The sequence below is a fragment of the Protopterus annectens genome, chromosome 14.part0, assembly GCF_019279795.1.
Source record: "Protopterus annectens isolate FY-2018-M chromosome 14.part0, PAN1.0, whole genome shotgun sequence".
In the NCBI taxonomy this organism is placed as follows: Eukaryota; Metazoa; Chordata; order Ceratodontiformes; family Protopteridae; genus Protopterus; species Protopterus annectens.
This window is the reverse complement of record NC_056748.1, coordinates 989,291,224-989,310,974: the sequence shown is the minus strand read 5'-3', so window position 1 is coordinate 989,310,974 and position 19,751 is coordinate 989,291,224. Positions and strand designations below refer to the sequence as shown.

The 19,751-nt window shown below is 41.6% G+C and overlaps 1 protein-coding gene across 2 annotated transcripts in view; it reads left to right on the top strand.

Moving 5' to 3' along the window:
• The window catches only part of TUBGCP2 (tubulin gamma complex associated protein 2), a 1,158,397-nt gene that overhangs the window by 836,633 nt on the left and 302,013 nt on the right, over positions 1-19,751 (top strand). For both annotated transcript variants that reach the window (XM_044056780.1, XM_044056781.1), the window contains exon 15: positions 6,791-6,934. In XM_044056780.1, the coding sequence (XP_043912715.1) occupies positions 6,791-6,934 (144 nt within the window). The remainder of the gene's footprint in view (positions 1-6,790; positions 6,935-19,751) is intronic.

Genomic DNA, 19,751 nt, shown 5'->3' with positions numbered 1-19,751 from the left:
AGGAACCGAAGGCACCGACCCCGAGGACGGAACCGAGTCGATCAGCGCCGAGGCTCCGAGAGGGAGCGTCGGAACCGAAACATCGGTCCGACTCTCGGTCCCGGAACCAAGGATGGATCTTCGGCCCCGAGACTCCAGTACCGGATCAGATGGAGTCGAGGTGAACGGTGCCGACCGAGAAAAGGACGGTTCTGGCACCGAGGGCTCCACAATCATCAGTTCAGCTTCTTCCGGCTCCGAAGACTGGATAGGTCTCGGAGGAGGAACAGATGGAGATAGTGGCAGGGCTTCCAGTCTCGACATCAACTGAGAGGAGACCGAGATAAGCTTGGATAGGGCCGTATGCTCCATCAATTTCTGCACCACACGGTCCACATCGGTGTCGGAAAGGGGCCTGGAAGAACGAGTCGAAGGGATGGAAGACGGAGCCGACCTCAACAGAGTCGGTGGTGGGAGCTCCGTCACCGGTTCCAAGACTCGAGGCTCTGAAACTGCCAACAGTTGAACACTCGGCCCCGAAGTCTGTGGAACCGGTGATCTAACTTTACCCGAAGAGCTCGGAGCCGATGACTTGGGCTCCGACGTCTTCGATTCCTTCGAGGATTTGGATGCCTGGTCTGAAGCATCCAGAGCCTCCTGGAAAGAGGGTTTCAACAAACCTCTGTCCATCAGTTTCCTGCGCCTATCTGTCATGACCCTCCCACTAAAAGAGTGACAAATAGAACAGTCCTCTTGTAAGTGGAGAGGGCCAAGGCAGTAGACACAGGAACTGTGGTTGTCCGTGACCGACATCTTTTGGCCACACTGGCAACGTTTGAATCCAGATTTCATTTTCTCAGACATTTTGAAGAAAGAGAAAAAAGTCAAGTCCAGTAACAGTCAATCCAGAGAAAAAAAGGGTCAAATCCGGTATAAATGTCAGTCCGTTTGTCAATCCAAGTAGGGGTGGTAGGCCCCGAAAAACTCTATACCAGTTAAAATAAGTTAAACTAAGTTAACGGTACCGAGAAATTCTCTTTCTACACACACACCATATACTAAATACAATAACTAGTGTTTTTGAACAAATTCTCTTGAAAATTTAACAAAAAGAAAGTTAAATCTTATCTGAAAACCCTCGAGCTAGCCTCCAGCGATGCGAATGCAGCAGCGGCAAACTAGATCTGGGGTAAAGGCAGAGGGGGATTGTGGGTATTAGATGTCCTCGAGCTTCTTCTCGATGCAGAGCTTGCAGTCGGCCGGCACGGAGCCGAGGATCGGCTCCGAACCCATGTGTAAGAACAAAGGCGAGATTGAACACTCTCACATTATAAGTTTTAGTTCCTCCTTCATTTTAACAACTAGCACACACAGCCTTTATTTTGCCTCTGCCATTCCTTACTCCCTTCATGAGACAGAGCTAAAGGAGGGGGACTCATAATATAATTGGTAATAACAGGTAAATCCCTTTGCAGAACTTTCAGCTTTTATTATAATGATTATTGAGTTCAGGCTTCCTTCAGTAAATTGGGTCTGTAGTGGAGTGGTTTTCATAATTTAATTAATCTCCTGAAACAAGTCAGCCCTGAAGTGGAATATAAAGAAAAGTTGCTGTCTTACCTTGGGTTAAGTGGTCTGTGGGATTTTAATCATAGAGATGATGTAAGCAGGCTTAAGCCACCTGCAGATGAGCTTCCCTATTCCCTACATGAATCCTAACAAATATTTCTTTGTTATTGAAAGACGCAAATAATTTTATTCAGAGCAGCAGATAATTTACTTACTCCATTTTGGTTATTTATGTAAGAGCCCTTACTTTTCAGTTTCCAGGCTTGATTTCAGCGACCTTGGTCTTGAGGCTCAGAGTCAAACAGTAAGCAGTACCGATTTTGCAATTTTAACTGGTTTGCATGAAGGCATCCATTCACAAATGTTTACCAAAGTACCGATTTTGCAATTTTAACTGGTTTGCATGAAGGCATCCATTCACAAATGTTTACCAAATCCATTAATGCAAACCGGTGAAATTAATCCAACCAACAAAGAACGAAAAAACAGGAGGTAAAGCAGGCAAAGTAGCACCCAAACTTTAAATCCAATAAGTGGTGAACGCAGTAGTTAAACGCAGCTTTATTCAAATTCAAGTAGCGTTTTCGCTGCTAAAACAGTTGCAGCTTCTTCAGAACAAACATAGAAGTAAAAAGTAGCGCCAAAATTTAAAAAGGAAATCATAGGTGTGGCAAGAACATCACTTCCTCTGATGCGCTAATACTTTAAATTCACAAACGCTAAAGTAAAACCTGGTATTTGCATTAACATGGAACAAATTAGGTGCGTCACTGATTTATAAAAATTGTCACATCACTGATGTTAATAAAATGATAAAATCTACTTCAATAATACTAATAAAATATACAAATATATTCTAACTTACAACTATTGGAAAATAGCTTTTTTATATAAAAACTTGAAATTCTTGAAACATGTATCACTAAAAAATGAACTTAACTGATGAGAAAGTATTAGTGTTGATAACACCAATACTATAAAAGTAACTATCTCATATGTGTAGCACATACATTGCCTTTCAAAAGGAATGTAATTTTTTGAGAGATTTATTTACAAATAGAGGGTACCCAGTAGCCCTTGTTGATACTATTATCGAAGAAGTTGATCTTAAAAGATCTACAGGCTTTTACAAGCCACTTTTGGATGAAAATATGCAAATGAACGTATTTAATATGTTACCTGATGATGGAGAAGGTGGGAATGAGATAGAAATCTACAACATTTCAGAACATAAAATGATGAATTACAGGGGGAAGAAATTTCCAACTAGCTTCATCTCTACCTTTAACATGGAGTCTAAACTGATCTGGTCTTCAATTTGTAAGAACTGGTACCTCATCAATAGTGACTCTTTTTTATCAAATAAGTTAGGGGCTCGTCCAAGAGTAGTCTATAGAAGAGGTACTAACATAAAAGAAATTTTACAAAGGAATCATTCTGCAAATTCTTTTACTAGGCAAAAGGGTTCCTTTATTTGTGGTTCATGTAACTGGTGTGGACTAATAAAAACAGGGGAAACATTCACTATTAGAGGTAAAAGATTCACAATTCACCATAAAATCAATTGTGAGACAAGATCGGTAGTGTATGCAGCCTTTTGTGACAGTTGTTCCGAATTCTATATAGGAAAAACCGACCGGAAATTCCGTGAACGGATTTACCAGCACAATTATGCAATTAGAACTGGCAAAATGGATAGTGCTTTATCTAAACATATTTCCCGAAATCTTGGCCACAAATTTCATTTTATGGCCATTGACCACCTACCCCCCAGCATCAGAGGTGGTCCACTCACATTGATGCTGGAATTTAGAGAATTAGAATGGCAAATAAGGCTTGATGCATTTAGTGACCCAGGTTTGAACGAGAACTGCAACATTGCAGTGATTCTAAAGTTAAAAAGTTACATGAGATAGTTACTTTTATAGTATTGGTGTTATCAACACTAATACTTTCTCATCAGTTAAGTTCATTTTTTAGTGATACATGTTTCAAGAATTTCAAGTTTTTATATAAAAAAGCTATTTTCCAATAGTTGTAAGTTAGAATATATTTGTATATTTTATTAGTATTATTGAGGTAGATTTTATCATTTTATTAACATCAGTGATGTGACAGTTTTTATAAATCAGTGACACACCTAATTTGTTCCATGTTGATGCAAATACCAGGTTTTACTTTAGCGTTTGTGAATTTAAAGTATTAACGCATCAGAGGAAGTGATGTTCTTGCCACACCTATGATTTCCTTTTTAAATTTTGGCACTACTTTTTACTTCTATGTTTGTTCTGAAGAAGCTGCAACTGCGAAAACGCTACTTGAATTTGAATAAAGCTGCGTTTAACTACTGCATTCACCACTTATTGGATTTAAAGTTTGGGTGCTACTTTGCCTGCTTTACCTCCTGTTTTTTCGTTCTTTGTTGGTACCAAATCCATTAAGGTATAGTGATAGCAGCCAGTATGAATATAGTTAATTATATTGTTTTTTCCGACCATTTAGTTTTCTGACTTTCAAGTTTACTCGAGTTTTTTAATAATAAAAGTCTTTGCTGATTGAAAATGACTACCGTGTATAGTAGTTTGTCTAAAGTATAAGAAGGGAAACTACCAAGGCAGGGCTAGCCACCCAGTGGCGCAAACCTTGGCTCATGCTGATTATCACTGTTGAAGTGACACCCCGAACCCACGTGCAAAATGGGAAAAGGGGTTGAGGATGTGTTATGGGCCTGTTTGCGCCTCCCCCCATCAAACACATTTTTAGTAGTTTTTTTTTTTTTTTTTTTTTTTAATCAAACTGCGTAATCTGTTGAATAATTCAATTTGATTGTTTTGATTCCCACAATTTTGTAGTTGTTACATTTGATTTGCAGGCACACAAGTCTTTTGAAACCATGGGTAACTGAACCAGTCGCATATGATAATTTTGGTTGTTAATTTTTAATTGGGTGTATACAGATCGTTTAAAACTTTTGTATGTCTAAATGTGATGTTCTGTGTGATATCATTAGTAATCACTTGGCTGTCTTACTAGAAATGTCTTTTGCTAAACCGAAAATATCACAAACTGTTAAGCTCTGTAATTTAAAAAAAACTGAGATGGCAGGTAAATAGTTGAAAATTAGAAAGAGGTATGGAATTTATCACATTAAATCAATTGAAGAACATTTAGCTATATTTAATAAACTAATTAATAAAGATATGAAAATTGGCTTTATTGAATAATATAACATAAAAAGGAGTGTTATTTCCTTGGGTAGAATCTAAAAGCAAATCACATGAGAATTGCAGTGAATGTGTAAATCAGGTACTGCAAAATGACTACAAGGAGAAGAATAAACTTCTTTAGGCATAGAAGGCTGGAAAGTCCTTAACAAAATGATGGGAAAGGGGAATGTTTTTAACATAACACAAATAGTATAAGAGCTAGTTAAGTAAATACAATAACTTTGAGGACAGTAATGGCAATTTCATTTAATAAATGTTTTACTTCTCTTAGAGAGCTTGATAAGGCATGCTTGATACAAAGAGGTTATCCGTCACATAATTTTAGCTTCTCATTAAGACAAACAAGTCTACAAATCAGTTATTATCAGTAATTCTCTCACTCATTCAATTTTGGCTGACATCAGTGTCAGGTTCCTTATCTTAGGCCTTGATATGTTAGTTTAGCAACTCACTCACGTTTTTAATTCTTCTGTTTTGGAGATTAATTTTTTATAGGATTGGGCACTGATTCCTATAGTACAGTTTTCTGGAAGAGTGATATATAGACATAAACAATTGCACACTTAGAGCTCTGTTAAATCCTTCTTCCAAGATACTTGAAAAGTACTTGCTGATCAACTGTAGGGTTATTTAAAGAGCAGAAATGTTTTAGACTACTTTTAGAAGGTATTACTTAATGGATGTTCCACTTCTTTGTATTTTATCACATTTCACCTTTTTGAATTGCTTGCAAGGCTTTTGTGGAATCCAAAGCTGGCTTGGCCTTGTGTATTAATTTGTCAAAAACCTTTAACTTAGTCGAATATGATTATATTATGCATACATTAATTATAAAAGTTGGGGGCAGGAGATGCCACATTGTTTGGTTTGGTTGTATTTGACTCAAAGGAGGAATATTACAGAACTGAATGGAGTTCTGTACATACCGGCTTATGCAGAGGATTAACATTCCTTATAGATTCATAATGGGCACAGGATTGTTTACTGTAGTGTAGTGATGGTCAATTTGAAGTATCAAGCAGTATATCCTGATTGTGTTAATGTTCATATTATATTACCTTGCTCTTGTACAGAGGAGATAAAGTTGACTCCCTCATGTTAATAATGTGTATGTCTTTTATTTATGCTGATGGTATTATTTTTTTCTGCACCAAAGATAAAGCTGATTCCACCATATTAAAGTTACAGTAGGATATTTCTGTTATGCATGAGTAGGCCGGTGGCCATAATACAAAAGTAAATGGTAAAAGCTCAAGCTGTCACTTTTTGTTTTTTAAGATCCACCCAAGAAGCAGACTGTCTTCTTGGATCTGATACTTGGCAAATGGTCATTTTGAGTTTCTTTTTTGGGGAGTGATGATCAACTCATGCTTAAACATAGATCAGCATTTTGGAAAACTGAGTATAGATATTTATTAGAAATAGCCAGTTTCACATTTGTTGTTGCTGGTTTGATAGTTTTGTTTTTTTATTATCTAAACTGGACTATAGTTTAATTGCATACTCAGCTTATAGTGAATCATGCCACTTTATAGCTTAACTGACCAAATTTACTTTACTCATTGTTGTAGATTGCATTCTGAGGCTAATTTGATGGATTTGGGAAATAGAGTCAAATGTATAGTTGGGAATATTTAACAATTTATTTTTTATTAGTGCAAAACTAATAAATTGGGTTGTTATTCTCTTGGCAGTATCTTATTATGTTAAATCTAAAACCACAACATTAGTTCTATGCAGAGATGTCATTTTGAAGTACAATTCAGTGAAACTAAATGATGAAATATATATTTAAATGGTACATGCCCATGATGTAATTAATGATGTTTTCAAAAGAGCATGAATTATAAAGTAGTGTCACAGTGCAGTGAAGTCCTTGTGTTAAGTGAACATTTTCAAATGACATTTAGTTGTTCTGTTTTAGGGCAATGGTTCTTCAGTGTGGCGTAACCAATACAAAATCTGCATATTGCATTCATTTTATGTCTAATGCTCTATTTCTTTCCTTTTGTTAGGCATTGAATATAGATGATATGTTATGCCATCATACTAGTTTTCTTGACAACTGCCTGAAGGACTGCATGTTGACAAACCCTGAACTGCTGAAGATTTTCTCCAAGCTGATGTCTGTCTGTGTTATGTTTACTAACTGCATGCAGGTATGGAATATTGGCTTTACATCAGAAATGCAGATTAAGATAGTGTATACCCTTGTGCTGTTTTGTTCATACTGTCTTTGGATTATACTTAACTCTTGGGTAATTGCACTGGATTTACTTGCAGCTCATGGGTCAATTTGTTATTGTAGGGGCATTGGTAAATGTATTGCTGAACTCAGAATTATTTCTTTAGGTGTTGTCTGAACATTATATAGCATGTTCTATTTCCTTGATTTACCTATGTTCATTTTTGTAGTTATCAGTTGCCTTACGTCTGATACATTTGCAAACTTTTATAAAGAAATAACATAAAGAATATTAGCATGGGAAGGGGCATGTGTGTCTGTAGAGCACTCATTCTAGTATGAGATGTTATTGTAAATTAACTTTTGACCCCAGTGTGGAAAAGCATCCACTGAATAATGTCCTGAACCACCAGGGAATATCAAAATTGTGTCAGTCAACTGTCTTGTATTAGCTCTTCTCCCACTCTATGCATTTATGGTAGGATTGCTGACATTTTAGCAGACAAGGGTGGTGAGCACTCCTTAGTTTACTACCCTGGGGAATAATCTCATCCCACCCCACCCGATGGATCCCTCCAAAGATGATCTCTCCATGGAACTTGTCTAATTTTAACATCTTGCATTTCATGTAGAGCCTCCTGCTGCATACTGAACCCTCATATATTTCCTTTTCTGCCTGAGAATGATTTGACAGTGTAAAAAAATATGCATCCGCTATATTTATTATTATTATTATTATTGTTATTATTATTATTGGTATTACTATCATTATTAAAGGAGAGTTCTGGGTGGATTTCATAGGAGTTAAACATCTGTTGATAGTTACAGTTGAGGCTTGAAAGAAGTATAGCTTCATGGGTTCTTCAGCAGAATGGCACTTTTTAATGGGCCACAGAAATCATACCCAAACAAGTACCCGATGGTTGCACATAAGGAACGTGGATGAATCCCAAAATCTCAACTACAGCTGTTCAAAATTACAAATAAGGTGAAGTAGAAATAACATGTTAATGTGCAGATGTCAGAAACAAATGTAAACTGGCACATGCTAAATTGTTTGAGTAGTGAACATAGCATCACTGCACAAAACCCACTAGCAAGACCACGCAGCTTGAACCAAAACAGCATATTAGGAAGATACGTGTTATGCAGCAGGGCTAAATGGCAATATACCAAAGGGGATAGTCTTACCTGGCAGAGAATGTACCATGCTAACATTGGAATATGAAAAAGCAGACTTACCTGATGACTACGGAGACATTAAGTATCCCCCCAAAATAGAGAAAATGCTTCATTTTCAACACAAGGTGAATCCAATAAATTCATAAGTGAAGCTCAAGCTGCTAAGTATTAACATATTCCATTGTGAAGGCCAGGCTCCAAACCATCCGGGAAATTAATGTGTGGAGCACAAGCTGCAGATCAACCATAACATGTCTATGTGAAGGCCAAGCTGCAAACCAGCAGATAAACCTGTGAGTGAACACTGAGATGCGAGCCCCTAAACCAAGTTAGAAGCAAGCAAACATAGGTTTCATGCACAAGTTAGGGAATTCCATCAGTATTCAAGGAAGTGCCACACAGGGCTGGCAGAAAAGGATATCCTACTGTCAAAGATGGTGACTGACAGGTTTGATGTAGTCATATGTGGCATACTTGTTCCTTCTTTGAGTCCACCCTCTGAAACTGTTCCACCTTCTTTCTTCTTGAGGTGCTTCAGTGAGGGTGACAAACCCTGGTAAAACTTCTCTTTCATCATGTCAGTGTGGTCCTGTTCTCCATGGATGACTGCAAGTAGTTCTGAGAAGGCAAACACATAGCCATGCAAAATGAGCTGCAGGAGTTGGTGCTAGCCATCAGCAGTGGTCTGTTTTCATGGTAGGTGCCGGATAATCAGGTCATACAAGGGCCAAAATTGCAGTGGATGTAGAGTTTTCAAATGGCTCTGACAGCCAGGCCTATTGCCATACTGCTTCAGCCATCTGATTACCAGTGTAGATATGTCCAATTTCTTCCTGCTGAGGTGTAGGAAAGCAGTAGGAGTGTCCCTGCATAGCAGGAAAATGAGTTCCATTAGTTCTTTTATTTCAGGCTGGCAGCCAAAAGGGATGCACTGAATAGTTCAGTGATGAAAACAGCTGCTGTACCCACTGACAGAATCAGGGCTGTGTGGAACAAAAAGCCTTGATGGAAATACTTGTCCATCAGTATTTGCTGTTGTCGTGTTGAGGTCCTGCAGGATATATTGAGGTTAAAGTTTAATGCTCTCTACCAATGTGAGGGATACCAAGGAGGTGAACATGGACTTGTATTATGCTTGGGATTTCCAGACCATCAAATATGACAACAGTGGGACATGTATTTTGATTGCAGTGGCACCAGTGTATGTACAGCTGTTGGCATACCACCTCATGTGGGAAATGTTCCACCCATCATTAATACGTCTGATAGTGTCAGATCTGTAAGGTTCTACTATTTTGTGATAATGATCATACAGTCATTGTCCTCAAACAGCTACCATAGGATTAGTTTTGACTCCTTGAATGGCTTGTCTTGAAGAGTACGGAAGGTTTTCCTTATGACATTACTTTTTTCTCTTCCCGATCTTTCCAGGCAGCTGTGTAGATTATATTGATTTGGCATATGCTGCAGGACTTCAGAGATTGTGCCTGCTTCCCACTTGTGAACAATGGCCGGCTAGTGGAGGTCTCCTCCTCCTTAATGTGGTGTACATGTATAGAAGTCTCCTCTTCCTAAATATCAAGTAGGCTGTTGTGAAGATTTATTTTGCCCCTTTCTTTCCTTGTTCATAGGAGAAGTAATCCTTCTTGAAACAGTTGCACTTTAGAGCATTGTATCCTACCAATAGCACATGTTTGCTGAATATGCCTGGCCCAACCCCACCGCCTCCATTTTGCCTGTATCTACATCCAAGTGCTTTGACTCAGCGGCCTTGTTTGGACTGCCTAACCAGTCACTAAATAGAGTGATTTTTTTGGATGTAGCCATTGAGTGACGTTGCTTACAGACATGTTCTCAGTTGGCTGAAATTCCAGTGGTTTTTCACGATGGCCGTTTTTACTGTTAAACCGTGTACTGCCACATAGTTCAGGCTTGTTATTTATTTATTTATTTATTTATTAATTTTGATGTTCTGAGTTTCACTAGGCACCTTTTGAGTTGTTATGGTGGATTCTATACTGAAATAAAATTAAGGAAAGGAAAATTCCACACTACTCCTAGGACCCTTTGGGGGGAAAATCAGCATGCTGCTGAAGAGAGGTGGCCTCAGTTAAATTAATGACAACTTGAGCTTTTGTATGTAGACACCAAGATATGGAACAGACTGTGGAAGAATTCACATATTCGTTTCTTTAGTTTTAAGGCTACTAGTAGATTAGAAACCTTTCATCACTAAGTTGTACATTGTTACCTGGGACAGCTTTGACCCATATTTAAGACAGTTCCTTCCTCCATCTTCATTTTCATATAATCAGCTGTGCAGAAACTATTTATTTTAGAAAGGAAAGAAAAGTTACTTTAAAGGGCCTTGTGTAGTGAGTATGCATTTGGTACAGCCTTCCCATACCTTCTCAAGCAGCTCTTCAGATTTCTGAACTCTCATGCTTGCAAGCTCATATTAACATCACCCAGGTTAGATGGCATGTGCACCATGACAGCCACCAGTGCTTCCATAACTTTGATCCATTTTTAACATTCTGTAACGGAATTTTTTTTTCTTCCTGTAGCTCTAGTATGAAATTGACAGTTTTGCCATTGATAATACATTATCTTGTATCTAGATGGTGTCTGTGAACGAAGCCATGTTCTTACTAATAGTCGACTCAAGAAACAGACCCACGTAGAAAGAGGTGATCCAGAAAAGCACAGGATAAGGGACCTGAAGACTAAGCCTAATGCTTCTACTCCTGGGTCATCATCTTTCCATCCCTACTGCATTGGCCACTACTCTTTACCTTGGATAGTCACTTTTTAGTAAGAAGTCAGCTTCCATTTTCTTTTCATTGAGCATGCCAGAAATAAAAACAGGGGCACTAACAGGCAATGAATCCCAGATATCCAATTTCCTTCATTCACAGATTCTCTGGAGGGCCCATCTCTTCAGTATGAAGCAGAGCCTATGATTCTGTTTGCTGGTTCTGGTTCTTATCTCTTGGAGTCCTCTGTGTCTACCTTCATAAAATAGTCTGATTGTTGACAGAGGTTCAGAACATTCCTTAAATTAAATTGAATCACATTCCGTGATTCCTGCACCCTCATTCAGGCCCTCATTTTCCCCAAGCCACACCTACACTTGTTTAGCACCTGTAGTGGATGACTGAATGGGTCAAAGACGGTACACTACAACACTCAACTCACAGCATTAAGGGGCCCAGCACAAAATCTAATTCTGGTCTCACTTAGCTGTCAGGTGCATACCTTAACCACACCACACCAGGCCTGTACTGTTTCTGGTTTCCATTGAGTGTCCATCTTCTTTCATTAGCCATGCTGCTGTTTTCTTTGAATGTCACAGGAATTCATTAGTTAGGATGCAAATAGCTTTCCCCACTTCCTTTTGAGTCGTATGTCATTACAGAATCTTAGAGTTGAGGATTCAGAGATGGATAAAGATAATGGCTCCCCCTCCTCCACTAATTTTCCTCAAAGCCGTCCAATTTTTGAAGTATTTGAAGATAATGTAGTTAACTCTGGGTAGACTTCCTTCCACTGCCTATCTGACAAGAGCCATCTCAGTGCTTACTTTGGGCAGACTGAGGCTGAAGCTTAGGTGAGTCCTTCTCCTTGGACCTGTCACTAAGTTTGCTCTGTTGAAGACGTGGCACCATGTGAAGTTAAACCTTTTAACTGAAAGAAGACCGACAAGCTTTACTAACCCAACTGGAGTTTTACTTTCTGGAAAGGACACGATTAGGCAAAATCCTTTGTCTCCCCTACCTAGCATAGATCGTAAGGGCAAAAACATCTAGCTACCCTTCCACTGCATAGTGAATCTAACACCTTGGATAACTGTGGTAAGAATTTTATTCCTCGGCCACTGTAGGTTTGAGGTCCCTTAACTACATTTTTCATGTGGTCCACTTTCATGTGTATATTCATAGTAAGTGACCTCCTTTTCTGAAGCTCTGAAGAAAACAGCTACTGAAACATTGCTGCACACAGGCTTTACAGTGGATATTCATGTGACGCATTGTAATTTTAGTGCCATATAGCCATGGTATATCCCTATAGTGTCTGCAAAGGACATTCTTGCTGACTTTTTTTTTCTTTCCATAAGAAACCGAAGCAAAAGGTCCTAGACATCTATTTCATTAATGAGACTGTCATTGAAAAATATTAAGGAGATCTTTGATGGCATATAGCAAGGGTAAAAAAAAACAATGCCTCCATAGAGGGCATGCATTTCCCTAATCCTCCTCTTAATGCCACTTCAGCTTTTCACAAGATGCTAGGACATCAGCTGAGGTGGTGAACCCAGATCTGTGAATCTGGGTCTTTCTGCCAGTTCCCCAGAAGGTTTGTCTGTCCAGCCCCTACCCTCCACACACACACACACACACACACACACACACACACACATTTAGCTACCTTTTGTAACACACCCATGATGGAAAAAACTTTTCTAAAATTGTCTCTATTACAGGAGATTGCTGTATCTTGAGTTCCTTCCACAAAGATAATGTCATAGAGATCATTGAGGGCATCCCTTCCATCTCCTTTGCCAGCTCAGTTTGTTTCAGAGGAATTGATAGCTGAGTTCCACTCTGTCAGTGCCAAGGAGTCCTCATAAGACTGACCAGGAGAACAAGGGAAGACATTTTCCTTCCACATTTCAACCTCTTCCTTTTACCAGTAAATTGTATAGGCATTCACCCATTATGGACTTCAGCAAATTCAGTAATTATATCACTTGGAATAACATTTTGTATCTTCATGCTTCAGGCAGTAATGGCACTGTTACTGGAGAATCACTAGATGGGGATGCTAGTAGACACTATGGATGCACAATGGGTGCTTGTTGCATTTATCTGAGAACTGCACAGAAGATTCCTTATTTTTTTCCCCTATCTGATTAGCACTTTCGGTCCAGGGTGCAGCTGTTTGACCTTAAGTCCTCCCTTGGGCATTATCAAATTCTTCATTGTACTTCAGAAGAGTAAAAGCTGTGAGCTAGATTGCTGTGCATATTCATCTAAGATGAGTTCAGCTTATAAACTTTTGTTAAAAGTCTGTTGATTTACAGCTGTTTACAGTTCTCTGAGATGAAAACTGATATCAATGAAGTGCAACTAGCCAGATTTGGTGATAATTGCAAACTGGTGCAGTTACCACATTCCATTCTGGTACTCAAATTCAGCAGCAAGGTCTAGACCAAAGAAATGCATGGTGTGCAGACTCTACTTTGGCCACCATATCTCTTTGATGGATAAAACAATCCTTATACCTTGCACAATGTATCCTTTGCAATGTTTCCTCAAGGTCCAAAGAAATTATAGTCCCACTTTATTCCTACTTTATTAGGTCAGTCATTGAATAGAGTGCTCCCCTTTGACAGGTACCTCCATAAGCACCTAAACCATCTCTGGAGTCCTCAGGGTTTCCTCACCAAAATGATTTCAGGTCTCTTGATAGATTAAAAGTTCTGTACTCACTGTCGTATAGACAACTACTTAGCCTTCCATGCTATAAATGACTCAGCACATTTTGAACTCCTTTACTTAAACAGAACCAATGGTAAAGAAAGACTCACTCTAGAGACTTATCACATTAGTATCAACGAATGGCATGATACCAAGTCTGGCATATTCCCTGTTTCTGGAATAGTATGCCATTACATGTCAAGCAGGCTATTTCTTAAGCAACATATGAAACCAATCTGTGTGACTGGATGGTTAATTGTAAATTTTAACCTAGATACCAGAAGTAAAAGTACTTAATGAAGGACATTGTTAGTATCCCATCAATACTGGGTGACATGGCTAACTATCTTGATTGTCTCCTTGGCTGTAAGCTTAGTAAAAAAAAAAACTTTGAACCTGGGCATACATGTAGAATCAGTCACAAAGATATCCTGAATATCTCTGCTTACGTCTTTACAGACTTAGGAAGTTTGCAGAAAAATATATATAAATAAAACTTCATACTATACCAGTAATGCATACTGCCAGGAAAAATGCCAGTAGCTCTCGTGAGTAAAACAGAGCAGGAACTAAAAGAAATGTAAGGCTTGGGTGTCATTAAGAAGCAACAGAATGGGTGAATGGTGTGGTCACTGCTGTAAAGAAAAGACGGTCTGCATTTTCATTGAGCTTAAAGATCTGAAAAAAAAAAAAACAGAGTTCATCCACAATACAGGAGCAAAAAACACAATGCAGGAAAACTACCAAGCCAGATATCCACAGCGAAACTGTTTTATTGTCTAGCTCTTCAGCTAAAAAGCCTTCAAAGAGTCCCTAACGCAACTCGGCTACTAAAACAGAGATGTTAAGTTGTCTATCTCGCCTTCATTCTTGCTGGATGGGTTCGGAGCCGACCTCGGCTCCGACTCGGCCACTCTAAAAGCTCGAGAGCTGGTTCCACCAGCTCGAGGCTCCCCTTATATCCCACAATGCTAGGCGGTATTACCCCAGATCTCGTTTGCCGCTACAGCTATCGAGACGTGTTGCTTCACCGGCTTCAGGTTAGTGTAGGAAATAGTTTTAAAAAAGTTTATTAAAACCCTTTAGAATTAGTTTTCCAATCAGTATCCCCTTAATTTAAAGGTTTTGTATCCCTTCCTCCTTGTTCTTCATCCTTTTTTACCAGAATAACTTTTAGTTCTTCCCTTAGGCCTTCGGGCCCTCCCATTCCCTTGGAGTGTGTGCGTTTTTCTGTAGGGACTTTTATTAAACTAGAATAATTTATTTAATTTAAGTTATTGTTTTTTAGTGTATAGTGTAATCAGTGTGTTTGTGTTGTGTTTGGTTGCACTTGTTCCTTGAAATGTCCAAGGATTCGAAGGTCTCAGGCTTCAAGAAGTGTGACTCGTGCTGTCAGAAAATGTCTCTGACAGAAGGTCACACTTCTTGTGTGTACTGCCTGGGACCTTTACACCTGCAGGACTCTTGTGCTGTGTGCCATGGCTTCAGCCCTAGAGTCCTGCAGGAAAGAAAGAACAAGCTCATTTTACGGGGCTTGCTAAAGCCTGAGGGTCCCCCGACTGTTTCTTCGGGCAAACCTTCTAAGGCTTCTAGGTCTTCGACTCCAGCTACTGAGTCGACACCTAAGACATCGAAGTCTACTACAACATCGGCTCCGGCTGGAGCCGATGAGACTCGAACTCCTATTTCAGTGGTTCCCTCGGCTCCGGCTGGAGCCGAGGTATTGGAAATATCTGAGTCGGCTCCGATCAGACCATCGGAACCAACATCTAGGAAGAGGTCCAGGTCACCGTCCCTTGGCTCCGTTCATTCGGCTCCAGCATCTCCCTTGCTGTCTGAACGGAGCCATAGATCTCACTCCTCTAGATCATCGAGGCTATCTGACCATGACCTTCAGAGGGTAGTGAGTCGACTTCTTAAGTCCGAGGCACTGGCCCAAATGCTTCAGAGCCCGACTCAGCAGTCGATGCTTAACCCTATCTCTCAAAATGTTCCTCCTCCGACTCCCTTGAGCTCGGAGCCGGGCGTTGAACCGAGACTGTGGTAGCATCGAGCCGATACATTTGTCTTCGGCCCGCTGCCGGCTCTGATTTCTTCCTTAGAAGAATCTCGGCGCCGAGCTTCCCTCGTCGGCTCCGAGGGGGTGAGTGGCATCGGACCCTTGTCCGACCCTGCTCTCCCTCTCGGCGCTTCGGCGCTGGTGAGTTCGGCTCCGACATCGGCCTCGGAGCCATCGCTGTCGGTGCCGAGGGAGGTTTTCAGCTTTTCGGAGCGGGGAACTTTGGCTCTGCCTGACAGGGGTGCCTTCGAGGTCATGCGGAGTGTGTTGGAACCCGGTTCAACACTACAGTCGGCTCCGTCCGTCCCTCCCTCTTCGGTGCCTCAGGTTATGTCTGCTCACTCCCTCATCCCAGACCGCAGAGAGCCAGCTCCTCAAGAATCCCCTGTGGGGATCTCATCCTTTTCCGAGGCCTCTCCTGAATTGGCAGGGGAGCCCCCTAGCAAGAGAAAGTGCAAGAGGAAGCACATAGACTCACCTGAGTCTGTCACCTCTGACACGGATTTAGAGGATTCCGTGGGTTCCCCCCGTTCCCCTTCTGAAGATGTCTCCTTTGCAGACATTCTAGAGATCCTGAAACAGAGGGGAAATTGGCCAGCCCTTAACCCTTCAGAGGATGAATCTGTGTATCTTGAGGCGTTTGGCTCTCGCCCTTCCACCTCCTGGGTGTCCCCCCCCCCCTTTGACCCCCTCATGCAGGTGGTAGCTAAAAAGGCTTGGACGGCTCCTGACTCTGCTGACTCTGTGGACCCCACCCCCAGGAGACCTTCAAAGTTTATCACAGCACCAGCAGATAAGCAATTTCTGACTAAGGGAGTTTCTGTGGATGCTATGGTGGTAGCTGCCGCCACTAAGAAGGAGCTAGCTGATCCTTCGGTGCCTGTCCATCCTCCTAACAAGGAATCTAGGTCTATGGACAGGTACGGGAAGCGGATGTTTTCGTCAGCGACCTTTGCTATGCGTTCGCTGAACTACCTCTGTCATTTCACTCGCCTTCAAAGAGACTTGATCAAGGAAGCGAGTGAGATGTTAAAGGATCCTACAGCTGCGGGTTTTCAGGACAAGATGAACGCTCAGCTGGCTACCCTAAATTCTATAGCTAACTCCTCCATGCGCCTCCTTTCATATGCGGCTGATGGAGCGAGCAGAGCCGCAGGGACAGGTGTGGCCTTACGCCGGCATGCCTGGATGCGGCTATGCAATTTTGCGGACCCCTTTAAAACGTCTTTCACTAATTCCCCGTTTGATGGATCATCCCTCTTTGGTCCTCAAGTGAAAGAAACTTTGACGAGGTGCGAGACGGATGGCAAAACTCTTTCTGCCGTCGGAGTCCGTTTTTCTACTCCTCCTAGGCCTTACCCCAAAGGCCAGAAAAGTGGAAAAATGTGGTTCCGCAAACAATCTCAAGGGACTTTGCCTGACGCACAGAGTCGGTTCCCCTCCAGAGGCAGAGGGGGGAACAATAATGGTAGACGTCGCCCTAGAGGCAGGGGGTCCGAGAACCAGGGCAATCGAGAAACCTTTTCCGATAAGCCCTTCCAGCATCCCTGAGGTGTTGCCCGACTGTCCACCTTCGGAGGCAGTCGGGGGAAGATTGTCACTGTACCCAGAAGCCTGGCGATCCCTAACTCAAGACAAGTGGGTACAGTCCATCATTTCAAGGCTATTCCATTCCGTTCTTTCGCATTCCAAATCAATCAAAAAAATCCCTTCCAGATGTTCCACCCGCTCAAAGGGATCAAGCAGCGTTGGAAATATCAAAGTTGCTTGCAAAAAGAGCCATTCAGCCAATGCCAGCAGACCAGCAAGGATCCGGAATCTACTCCAAGTTCTTTTTGGTTCCAAAGAAAACATGGGACTGGAGACCCATTTTGGATCTCAGTATCTTGAACAAGTCTGTCAAGAAAACAAGATTTCGGATGGTCATGCTACAATCCATCCTACCCCTATTGGGAAAGGAAAACTGGATGTGCTCTATAGACCTCCAGGATGCGTACTATCATATAAAAATGAACAGACGCTCCAGGAGATTCCTCCGCTTCAGGCTGGGAGCCAGTCACTTTCAATTCAGAGCCCTGCCCTTTGGACTCACCATTGCCCCCCGGGTGTTTACCAAATGCATGGCAGTGGTAGCTTCTCACCTGAGACGTCAAGGATTCCAGATGTTTCCATACTTAGACGACTGGCTCTTCACAGCTCCTACCAAGCATCTTCTTCTACTTGCCAGAGACTATACCTTTCGCATTTTTCAAAAGTTAGGTATCTCAATAAATTGCGAAAAGTCTGTTTTGTCGCCTTGTCCTGCTATTACCTTCATAGGCGCAAATCTAGACACAGTCAACATGTCTGCGAGACTCACAGACCAAAGAATAGCAGACATACACAAACTGGTCTCCCTTCTCTTCCACAGCAACAGAGTCAAAGTCAGATTAGTTCTGAAAGTACTGGGGATTATGGCGGCTGCTATTCCTCTACTTCTATTAGCCAGATTTCACATGAGAATCCTTCAATGGATGCTCTTCACACAATGGTCATACCAACAACTTCCGATGTCCCACACCATTGTGATTACGCAAGCATGCAAGAATCATCTTCTTTGGTGGATTTCTTCCCCCCAGCTCTTCCTAGGAAGACCCTTTGTCCCTCCCCCTCCGGTTGCTACTCTGACAACGGATGCCTCCCTGGTCGGGTGAGGGGGGCGTTATCAGGGCAGAACTGTCCAGGGCATATGGCAACCAGACGAACGCCACTTGCATATAAATGTTCTAGAGATGAGAGCAGTGCTTTTAGCGTTGCAAGCCCTTCAAGACTCTCTTCCCTTGGGAACGATAGCAATTCAGATGGACAACATGTGTGTAGTGTGGTATATCAACAAACAAGGCGGAACCAGGTCTTACCCCCTATGTCGAGAAGCACTCAGACTGTGGCAATGGGCGATTTCTTCTCAGCGTTTTCTGATAGCAACGCACATCCCCGGGAAGTCCAATCTTATCGCGGACAAGTTGAGCAGAGCTATCCTCATGCCTCACGAGTGGTCTCTGAAAGATTCTGTGTTGGAGAAAATTTTTCTCAAGTGGGGTCAGCCTTGCTGCGACCTTTTTGCTACTCCCCAAAACAGCAAGTGCAAAGATTATTTCACCCTCTTCCCGTTACCAGGCCAGCCCAGCAGAGAAGCTCTAGTCCAAGTTTGGCCCCGGGGACTTCTGTATGCATTCCCTCCCTTCCCACTAATCTCTCAAGTGATACAGAAAGCTATCGCTCAGAAGGCCTCATTGATCCTCATTACTCCTTACTGGCCTCGACAGGTTTGGTTCCCCTTTCTACATCAATTTCTGTTGGAGCAACCTTGGCATCTGGACCTAGTTCCAGATCTTTTGATCCATCAGTCGGGTCAGTTACATCGCTCCCTCCCCTCTCTGAACCTCACTGCTTGGTTCCTCCAGTTCCAACCTTAGCCAGGCTTCCTCAAATATTTCACTCTGTTCGAGATATTTTGATAGCTTCCCATAAATCTTCCACTCGGAAGATTTATCTGAGTAAGTGGAAACGTTTCGCCTATTGGACTCAAGGAAGGGACATAGATCCTTTCACTGCTCCCATCCAAACAGTCCTTGATTTTCTAGCTGAACTTTTCCATGCAGGTTCATCTCCTTCTACTCTTAAAGTTCAATTGGCAGCTATATCTAACTTTCATGTGGGCATCTCAGATTCTGCCATCATGTCTCACAAGCTTTGCAAAGCTTTCTTGAAGGGAGTTTTTCTTCTTAAGCCTCCTGTAAGAACTCCTCCTCTTTCTTGGGACCTTAATTTAGTTCTCACATCTTTGATTCTTCCCCCTTTTGAACCTGCAGCTTCCTGTTCAATGAAATTGCTATCCTGGAATACTCTCTTTCTGATAGCCATTACTTCAGCTAGAAGGGTCTCAGAGCTTCATGCACTCAGCAGTCGACCACCGTATCTGTTGTTTCATAAGGATAGGGTATGCTTACGGACCAATCCATCCTTTTTACCTAAAGTAGCCTCTGCAGCAAATCTAAATCAAAACATAGACCTCCCTGTGTTTTTTCCTA